The 10,471-nt window shown below is 33.3% G+C and overlaps 1 protein-coding gene and 1 long non-coding RNA gene across 3 annotated transcripts; both read right to left on the reverse strand.

Moving 5' to 3' along the window:
* Positions 1-1,161: 1,161 nt before the first annotated feature.
* LOC145725105 (uncharacterized) lies at positions 1,162-9,818 on the reverse strand. 2 transcript variants are annotated; one of them, XM_081973724.1, is made up of 12 exons: positions 9,438-9,818; positions 7,244-7,366; positions 6,948-7,063; positions 6,648-6,870; positions 6,414-6,586; positions 6,238-6,357; positions 5,997-6,138; positions 5,669-5,760; positions 2,950-3,142; positions 2,716-2,843; positions 2,477-2,661; positions 1,162-1,580 (listed from the first exon to the last, which is right to left on the reverse strand). In XM_081973724.1, exons 1-12 carry the CDS (start codon positions 9,524-9,526, stop codon positions 1,200-1,202), a joined length of 1,965 nt encoding a protein of 654 aa, XP_081829850.1. In that variant the 5' UTR covers positions 9,527-9,818; the 3' UTR covers positions 1,162-1,199. The 2 variants fall into 2 exon arrangements, with proteins under 2 accessions (XP_081829850.1, XP_081829841.1); XM_081973715.1 differs by having other exon boundaries at positions 6,414-6,601.
* Positions 3,936-5,651, reverse strand: LOC145725302 (uncharacterized). The gene is made up of 2 exons (XR_014177223.1): positions 4,533-5,651; positions 3,936-4,345 (listed from the first exon to the last, which is right to left on the reverse strand). It is a non-coding gene; the product is annotated as an uncharacterized LOC145725302 (long non-coding RNA).
* Positions 9,819-10,471: the final 653 nt, after the last annotated feature.

Below are 10,471 nucleotides of genomic sequence, written 5' to 3' on the forward strand. Positions count from 1 at the left end.
TGGGGAAGACAAGAGCATCAACTAGACGGAGTTTCGTTGTTTTGGTGATAGATCTGTCATTATATATTTTATTTAGCTTGGTAATCGGTCATCTTGCCATAGCCAGGCGACGCCGTATTTCCCTTTCACATTTCCCAGTGTTTGTAATCAAGGAACCAAATTAATTGAAATTGTTTACCACTTCATAGCCTGCAATTTCTGATATTTGTAAAAAAGAAAATCCAAAATGCCAAAGCCAAATGGCGACCAAAAATTATATATTCCTTTTTGACCAACTTGGAGGTAGATAATCCATGACAATTGTCTTGTTGTGGCTCTCCAAAGATACACTACATTGGTTGATTCGTTTGGCCACTAAATGGCTTCAAAGTTGACCAATATTTTATGTTCAATTAGTGATTTCACTTCACACTTGTTAGTTATTGAAAATTAAAACCATATGCGAGTAATATATGGGAATCCCACTCACAAAATTAAGGTGTTAAGGGCATCGGTAAAGCAAAACCTCTTATGGGAGATTCAATGCATTTTATGACAATCTTTTAACCCAAATTAAAAAAAAACTAGGCTAGGTATTGCTGTTTTTTAAACGGCATATGAAAGAAGACACTTGCTAGAATGTGCGAAAGTCAATATAATTTTAATAGTACGTAAATTAAAATATTTAGAAGCATTTTATCAAAATGATAAAATTACCATAATTTTCAAGTCACTATTTTTCCTACCTGCAAAACTTTTTTGGTGACAAAAATAACTTTCGCACATTCCCCAAACCTTTAGCTATTTAATAAAAAAAAAATCACGTAAATAAGTTAAAAATTAAAGTCGTAATTTGGGTTAAAAGATAGGACTAAAAAATTGCTCGAATTAAGGAGCGGAAATCTTGCATCTTTGTTCCATATCACTCTAGGAGCCTCGTCGCTTAAACAGTAATGTCTGTGTTAACACTGCCGTAGTTTTATCGACAGAAACAAAGAACGAACACTGTTTTTTATATATTTTTCTACACGTAGGCCAAGCATCGCGATCGAAAAACGTAAAGTCTTTACCGATCCCCTTAAAGAGTCACAAACATCTACTATTTCCCATGAAAGTGTTAAAAAATAAATTTCATATTGTCCTGTTGTTATAACTTATAACTAAAGATAAAATCAAAATCGATTCAATAAAAAATATCTTTATTAATACTAAGAAATAAATTAGACTTGAACCACTGCATTTTCATCGTGTATATTAGTATCAGAGTCTTCGTTCGAAATCGGATCGATTTCATGGCCGGAACTACCGGAACCGTTACTGCCCACTTTCTCGTAACCCGTCACGTCACTGTCCAACCGTTCGTAGGGCGGTTCTGTTTCGGTAGTACGACTCGAACTGTCCGACGCGTCCCGATTCACTTTATCCACCTCCGTTGCACCGTAGTACGGTTCCAAGTCTTTAACGCTCTCATAGTTCGGATCCGGCTGATTGACCGATTCGTAATTAGGATCACTTTCGCTGTCGCTCGATTTAATTCCCGCATAGTTTGGATCGATAGGTGGGACCAAGATCTGGTCGTAATTATGGCCATCTGGATTGTTCTATCATAAAAAACGTCTTAATTCAAACACAATTCACTGTTAAGTGTTCATACTGTCTTGAAAGAAAATAAAGAAAATTTATTTATTTAATTTATAGAAAAGGTACATTTTTGTAGGGATGTCAAGTGTTTACCATTATAGTTAGTTTTAGTAGGATTGTATGTAGTTATAAAGAAAATTAACAGTATTACTTGATGAACTTCAAAGGAGGTGAAAAAGGTGGTACGTGGAGGTAGAAGGTGGGAAAAAAGGTTTTTTTTTGTTTTTGGTTATTGATTGTCAAGAGAGACTTTTAATGAGAGTTGGAAAGTCAGTTTTCTAAAAAATTCTAGCAAAAATCAGACTATTGAAGATCAGGGGATCTTAGAAAGCTGTTTCCTTCCGGAACGGAAGTTACTGAGTGTAATACCGAGTGCTACCAGCAATTGTACCGTCTAGTCCACGTTATGACATGGAGCAGATTGTGATGGAGGACCTATTCCAGAAGTTGGTTAAATCGATAACCGAGGAGGCCTCCCGGCTGTTACCGAGATACAGCTTTTGCAGTTAAAAATCCACCTCAACGGAAAAGAAGAAGATTGGTCAACTGACGGTTTATGTTGGACAATTTGGACTCTTTGACGAAGAGTATTAGTTGTAAGTAGTTTGTAATTTTTTGTATTAAAGATATTTATAGTTTCAATGATATATTTAAAAGCAGGATTTTTAGGTAGAAAGTAAGTTAGATAGGTTTAGTTATTTACCTTAAAAATAACCTGGCATCCCTATTATAGAATTTTTATTCAAGCTTATTTATTTAAATTTTCTTTATTTACTAGATTATTAAAATAAACGGTCAGGGTGAATCTGATGCCAGTTATGATCTTCAGGATGATAATAATCTTGACAATACCAACCTTTTTCTTTTTATTAACGACGGAATATCCTGAAGCTTCTCCAGTTTGCGCCTGAAGTTTCAATTCCTCGTAATTAGGTCCGGATGCCAAAGTGACGTCCCTGAGTGCTTCGTAACCTGGATCGGAAGAATTGGCAAGACTGCTAGGGCCGTTAATGCTGGCGTAGCCCGGTTCGCATTCGTCTCCTTATTATTGAAAAATTAATAAAAGTCACCCAGAAGTTATGTTACTTGATATACCTTTAATTTTCTCATATCCAAAATCGCTATTCGTTGTGCAACTTTTTTTTAAAGTCTCGTAATTGTGGTCTATTCTGTCCTCGACCAGCGTCGACTTTCTCGATTCGAGCACCGGAGTCACAGAAAATCTATAAGCAACCAAAACTAGAATCTCACTAGAATGTAGGATTATTTAAATAATTAGTAAACAGATTGAGAAATATTTGAGTGTTATTTTTTTAAACCTTCACGTACGTTTCTTCATTAAGATCGTCTTTCCGATTCTTCTGCACCTTTGCGTACAAATCATCCAAATTACGTTTAACTTGCAACTTTTCCGCATAAAAGTCGACGTTGGATGATGTAGGCGGCGGGGGCAATGGCGAGTTTGCTTGTCGTTTCTCCGGTTTTGGAGAACCGAAATTAGCGGAACTGGACGAAGAAGAAGCTAAAATAAAAAATGATTTTGAATAACACTGACAGATCCATCCATTTAATTAGTTTTGCAAATCAAACAAATAAATTACTCTGTTGGCCAGATGAAACGACGACTATTCAAATTTTGAGAAGATATATTTTCCAAAATGGAACAAAATAAAATTTTCAGTAGTTCATCAAGAAATCAGTTTTAAAATATCTTTTAAGCCAGTGCATCTAGAAAAATTGATTTAGATTGTTCTTTACCATATGGAACAAGTGTCAAAAAACAAATTTTGGAATTTTTTACTGTCATTTATGCTGATCAAAACACCATAAACATTTGACGACGCATAATAATCACAAATTTGCACTAAAACAACCTTATACCAAAGCAAATCAAAAATATCTTGACCGAAATAACATTTTTTATTTATGAGAAATCTCCGTTTTGATCATAGAATTCCGTCTAAATTTGAAACCTAATTTATTTACCAAAATTCGCAGAGATGTATCACCAATATGTAGTATTTCTTTAACTTTAAGCTCTTGATTTAGGTTCTGGATGGTTACATGTTTCTCTAAAATAAATACAACAAATTAAAAATTTAATAAGACATTCTGAGTGATGCTCTAGTATCTCATATCTCATTTTCAGGTTGCAATCCACTAATTTTATTTTAAACCCGCTGGAAAACATTTTAGACGCTTATTTTATTTTTTCTATGACTTTATTATTAATATGTTTGAAGAAATTTGTATGAAAAATCTATAATGCAACCCAAAAATCTCAGTCTCTGGAAACAATGAAATGTTAATAGATGTTTCTTACAAAAGTAGATATATTTTACTATTATTAACATACTATCGTTGTACATATCATATAATGTATTTCGAACATCCATTTTAATGCTTTCAGATAAATCAGTGGTCTTGACCCGTCGATAACGTCTCGATTTAGGTTTTCTAGGTGAGGAAATCATAAGATTACTTGCTTGCTTTTTCCGAATCGAATAAACAGTTTTGCGGGAAATTTTCAAAGCAGCTACAACCTTCTAGTATCAAAAAAAGTACATCAGTAAGAATATGTAAGGTCTTAAAATTTCTTATTTTCTTCCTGAACAGATGATAAAGCTTCTAAAGGTCATCCATTAGTTTTTTCCAATTCAAAATATTCACAAAGGTTAAGAATTAACTGCTGGGCTTGTCTGTAGAGAATGTTTCCAGGCATTTTCTAAAAAAATACTGTAATAGTAAGTAATTCCGAATTTAGGAAAAACCAAATGGCTAAATAAAAATCATAATAGACACTCCCACTTTTTTTTCAAAACAGGTTAATAATTGTGCCAATTTTGGTTAGATCGTGACAGCCGACATAAAAAAAATAAAAATATTAATAATAACATTATGAAAGTACTTACAGAATGTTAAAAGCGTAGAAACAATAGCTCTTAAAAGAACTGTGTTGGTGTGGTAAATAGAAAACTTTATAAATGATTAACAACACAAAGAAACGGAAAAGAATTAATAGTAAACAAATCAAATAAATTTCGATGGTTGTCAAACTGACAATGACTGAAATAGAAGCGCTAATCAGTAAATGTTTTTTTTGGAAGACATTCACTTAGATATTTACCCTTTCTGAAAGTGAACAATAGACAAGGATGAACTCAATAATGCATGGCTACTTCTAAATCACAGGGGGATGACGCACGGGTAAACTCAGTCCGCGAGAACAGTACGTTTTTATAGTTGAATATACAGGGTGTCCCGAAATTACACCGACAACGTTGTAGGACAGCTTCCTCTTGTGAAAACAAGAAAAAAAGTTCCTATGAACTGGATCCAAAAACGTTTCCTAATGGAGCTACAGGCCCCTAAAGTTGAGAGTACTTTTTTTACCACCCACAATCAGCCTAATATTTTGAAATAAATCTCACCTCATTTTGTTAGGTTAGGTTAGGTTAGTGAATGGGTGGAAGTTTGACTTTTTTTCTTGTTTTAATGAGAGGAAGTTGTCCTAGAACGTTGTCTCTGGGCACACAAATTGATGATTCTAAAACCAGAACCATCAATTTGTTCCTGAAAAACTATATATATTTTTTCACAACACTACCCCAGGTTTGCTGTCCCCTTGTTTAAAAGGACAGCCAGCTGATATGCTGTTTAGTAAGGTAAGCTTCCTTTTGATATTGTATCATTCATGTTATACCTTTTAAGCCATTTTCTAGCCCCTGATGATGAGTAGCTGCTGCACTCGCGTAGCTGCTTTTTTTGAAGGTTTAAAGACCATTAAATAAAACATTTTGTGGAGAAGATTGTCTGTTAATATTAGTTTTTATAGACCAAAATCAATTTGGCAAAACCTGTTTATTATCATGCCAGCAACATATGTATGTTAATGTAAGTTAATAAGGTAAATTTACATCAATTTGAAAATGTAACTTATGGAAGATTTGAAAAAGTTTGTACTATACCCTACTTAAAAAGAAATGTAAACTACCATCCAACAGATGTTATACCTACACTGCCAATGAAATAAATAAATAAATCTTACCTTGTCTGGAATGGGTATGAGAACTGGATGCGACATGTTTTAAAATGTCGACGTTGGGATGCGGTGCTTCGTAAAGTTGATCGACTTCATCCCTAAAACAATGATTTAGAATTGTGTCATATTGCACAAATCAAGATGAGAACCATAACAAGCAGATACACAAATAAACAATTTAACTTTTAGCAACCATAATTTAAATTAATTTTAAATCTCAAGTTTGTAAAATTAATTAAAACACAGAAACCTAATAAAAGTTGAAACAATCTGTAAACACTGTTTTAAGTTGGTCATATCCAATATTTTGACAAGGAAAAAAAGAGCGACAAACCTATCTTCAATATTGCGTTCTTCGGGCGGAATGTTTACATCAGCCTCTACGGTAATAGGCAAGGGCGGAATTCTAGCATAAGTCTCGCTTTCGCTAGTGTAAATCGGATTGTTAGGATCCGGAATAGTTGTATAAACGTCATCTGTAAATTCCAAATCAAAAACTCAAACACTCGTTTTAGTAGTCACCCAACAAAACATGTTTCTGACACAGCTTTTCAGGTATCTGGAAAAAAACTAACCAGAATCATCCGAAACTGTCGAATAATGAATGTCCAGTTTTCTCTTCTGCTTGTTAGCTGCGTTAGTTTGGGCGATTATATTGGCTAAAGGCTCTCGAACACTTATACTAGTATAACCCTCTGTAAACCATACTTTATAGAATATCTTGACGACTTGATCAAGTATCTACGCTTACTGGAAGAGTCCTGGGAATCTCCGCTAAAGTTTATAGGAGGCGTCATGTACGGTAATTCGTAGCTGGCGGCAATACCACCAGCAACCGCACTAGCTGCCGGAATATTCACAGGTTCTACCGGCTCGTCCGATGTCCTTCTTGAACGGATTGGACTGGACGTACTAGCGGATGTACTGGGTAAATCAGTTCTAAAAAAGATCTCAGAATACCAGCCTACCAATCATGACGTCTTACCTTAACAAAGTCAATCGTTCATCGACTGTACTTAGGCTTTCTTCGTAAACTATAGGCCGTAGAGCAGGAGGTTGAACTTGGGCGTAAGGATGTTCTTTATTCTTGATCTTATCGTATTTGACCCTTTCATAAGGAGAAAATGCGTCATCCGCTTGACTTATCGAACTGTGTTGTGAAATGCTTGGATGCACTTCAGGCGGTTTAGAACCCAACGATTTTTCACCTAAAAAGTGTATAAATAATTTTAAACACCGCAACAGCAAACAAAATAGAAGCAAATAGCTTTAAATTAGCACAAACCTAAAGTAGCATAATGTTCGGAAGAGTTATCCCCATTTCCATCCCAAATAACTCCTGTAGCTGCCATTTCCGACGGAATGTCCGGTAAACTTCGCCGAGAATTGGAAAGCACAGCCCTAACAAGTCATAGACCACAAAAATAAAGAAAATTGCTTTCACAAAATCTTTTACTAGAATTTGAATTCCAATTATTCAATTTATACATTCATCTGATTAAAACTTGCATTGTAACATTATTTGTTTACGCAACACATGTTTGACTATGAAAATATTTCAGATTCAACTATGAGATTAACCTTTTATCAGCATTATCACCAACATGTCCTCCATTTTTGCAGGAAGTGGCAGACGGAAGATGATTGACATTTTCATCCGGGTTTTTCTGAGTGACCATGCCGTCGACTCCCATCCACTCATTTCTAAAAATACATGTATTAAACCTAAAAATTTTAGTTTGACCATAAAAGTTACAATAGGTGATTAGAGATGGTTTTTCCCAGAGCAAAACAAAACAATATTGTAAAATAGTGTCTAATAGATAATAATTCTATTAAAAAAATAAATAGTATAAAAACAATTTTTTCATAAACTACTAAGAAGTAATAAAAATTGCAACAATGTAGCAAAAGGAAGTGATCTCATGGTTTAGTGGCAGTTAACAGAGTAATAAAAGTTTGTTAACTGTGGTAATAAATCACCCCAGAACAATTAAATGTTTTGTACAAAGGCATGAGCTCATTAAGAAAAATATACAAGTTTTTTTCAAAGTAATTATAAGTTAAAAAAATAAAGCTCCCAATCCTCAACTAAGTTCTAAACTATTTTGATCATGAGCCCTGATTGCTAATTCATTGTATCAGATATTTTGTTGTATTTAAGCATTCAAATTTTTTTTTTGCTTCACATGATAATCCTAGTGATAAGCTGATAAATCAGTTCACCCAATTGAAAGGTAATCTAAATTTATTTAAGTATCATCATCTTAAAATGCAGATGCATAGAAAGCTGACAAGCCATGGAGGATGAAATACATTTTAAAATTACTAAGTAGAGGAAGCTGCATTAATTTAATTTATCCAAAGTGAGAAATGTGACTGATATACTTGGGTAATGACTAATTCATGACATGGACGTCACCATTTCAATTGGATAGAATATTTCAATCCTCTTATTATTTTTGGATTGACTAGTCAATCAGAATTGTTTATATTAAGGATTTTATGGTGATCACAATAAGAATAAGCAGACTAAATTTGCTCTGTATAAACATAGTCACAGTTTATAAAAATGTACCAACATAATACATGTTTTACAGAGGGTTCTTCAATTTTGCTTACTTTGCAAAAGAATCAACTAAATGCCACAACCACTTCTAGATTAGGCTCAGAATTTGGCAAACTGTCAAAATACATTCTTTTTGGACAAATGCTGCTTAAGTGTATTAGATGCAGAACAGTAGAAGAATTACACATTACATGAAGAAGTCAGTAAAAACTCTGACATAATCATGAAGATGTTTTTTTCTTTCATACATGTTATTATTATAACTTGTTTTGTACCTTGTGAGATTTAACACACTGTCCTGCTTTACATAGCTAGTCCTTCTTAAACATAATTTGATATGAGCAGGTTTCTCACACTTTTTGTGTTTATTAACCACAACTTTCATAAAATAAATACTTAATATGTCAAATTATATAAAAATAAATATTACCAAGTTACAACATAAGGAACCATATTATGTTTGGCCTACTTAGGTATTTGTTTCAATCTCAACCCTTAATTTAACTATTAGATGTACAAAATAAACAATGTACCAAAGTTTGTACCACAAACTACTTACATAATTCAAGTAAACAACACAATTTTTTGATATTTAGGACAATTTAAATTGTAGGTATTGGAAGATATTGACCAAAGTAACTTTTTGAAACCACTGGGATGGTCTGCTGAGCCATCTGCATAGTACTTTAGGGTATTTTTGGTATAACTTTTGAATCAGGACAATCTGGTTCAAGTCAGAAACCTCACTTTAACTACTACTTGCAGTTCGACTGATGAACCAATTTTGTGCTATACCTAATTGTAAATTACAATATAATGTTCCTAGTTTGTGATTGGTAAAAAAGGCAGCACACTCTTAAGTATCTTAAGTTGTGTTTTTTGACCAACTGTGCTGGGATTTAGGCAAATGCTGCACATCTTCATGTCCACTAAAAACCTGCTTATAATATTTAAAATTAAAGCAGAATACCTACTAAATTCTATGCATGAATGTTAAAACCTAGACCTTGATTATACACAAACTATTTAAAGTCTCTGATTAATACACACTTAAAATTTCAAGCACATTATATGAGTCACAAATTAAACAACAAATCTTCACATAAGATTTAAAAGAAATGTTATATAACTTGTCCACAACAATTGCCTTTATTTGTAAGCAATAAACCAACTAAAACAATATTAAAGAATTGAAAAGATACTCACTTGGGTGTTTTGTATTTCCAGCACAAACAAAATACTAAGGACACTACTAAAGTTATACTGACACAAATTGAAAGTAATAGGGCCCACATCGTAAACTAAATTTAGAAAAACAGTTTAATGTCATAGTGACATGAAAAAACGCCGGGCTTTGCCCCAGATTCCTACTGAAATCACATTCTAGCCTACTGTTTACTTGGGAGGGACTACTATTAGCACCGTTCAAACTGTTACTTCACCGACTCAAATGTAAACTGCACTTAATCGAACCGTACGTTCGTTGAATATGTACATGGTTAATTAGCAATTATTTATGTTTTAATTTTAAATTAAAATAAACATATTTTTGCTTGTTGTCAACATAACAGTAATGCTTACGTCATTTTTGACATTTTGTTTTAGGTCTTCTTCTTTTGTAATTATAGGGTTTTTGCCAGCATGAGAAAAGGTAGAAGAAAATGTCTGGCTCTAAGCCATGCCTTGACTTCTGATTTACTACAAATCAAACCAATTTATTAAGGCGATTTAAATGAAAGCCTCTAGGGGTCATATTAATAATCATTCCTTGAAACTTAAGGTAGCCTTTTCAAAGAACCATCCAGGAATGATTATTAATATAACTCTAGACACAGCAGCGGTTTGTGTCGCTTTATTTATTTCCTAAGTAAAATTAAAACTTATGGTAAAATGCTCGCCCATGAAATGATACTAGTGAATTAGTAAAAAATATATTTCTATTACTAATACTGTATGATTATGTATTACTTTTATAACTGTTGTATAACTTTTACTTGTATGATTATGTATTACTTATAGCATACCAGAAGTACGTCCAAGAGAACATTGAACATGGGAAATTACCACGGAAAATCGGTTATCAAATTTGTGTGCCTGTACGATTAATTTGAATGAAAACTTGGTAATTTTCGGGGGTAATATCCCTAGTGCATTTAATTTTTCCACAGGAAAAATTAGATGCAGGAGGCATATTTAGTAAGATTATTTCCTGAGTTTAATAAACATTTTATTTTAATTAA

Source organism: Ips typographus, linkage group LG1 (genome assembly GCF_016097725.1).
Source record: "Ips typographus isolate SLU linkage group LG1, UJ_Ityp_2.0, whole genome shotgun sequence".
NCBI classification, from domain to species: Eukaryota; Metazoa; Arthropoda; class Insecta; order Coleoptera; family Curculionidae; genus Ips; species Ips typographus.

What these genes read in the sequence shown, in the direction of transcription:
- LOC145725105 (XM_081973715.1), bottom strand. Translation starts at nt 9,526, where the DNA reads ATGTGGGCCCTATTACTTTCAATTTGTGTCAGTATAACTTTAGTAGTG. An exon ending in AGATTCCCAGGACTCTTCCA is followed by an intron (nt 6,358 to 6,413) that starts GTAAGCGTAGAT and finishes TATGGTTTACAG; the next exon opens with AGGGTTATACTAGTATAAGT. An exon ending in GACAGTTTCGGATGATTCTG is followed by an intron (nt 6,139 to 6,237) that starts GTTAGTTTTTTT and finishes TGGAATTTACAG; the next exon opens with ATGACGTTTATACAACTATT.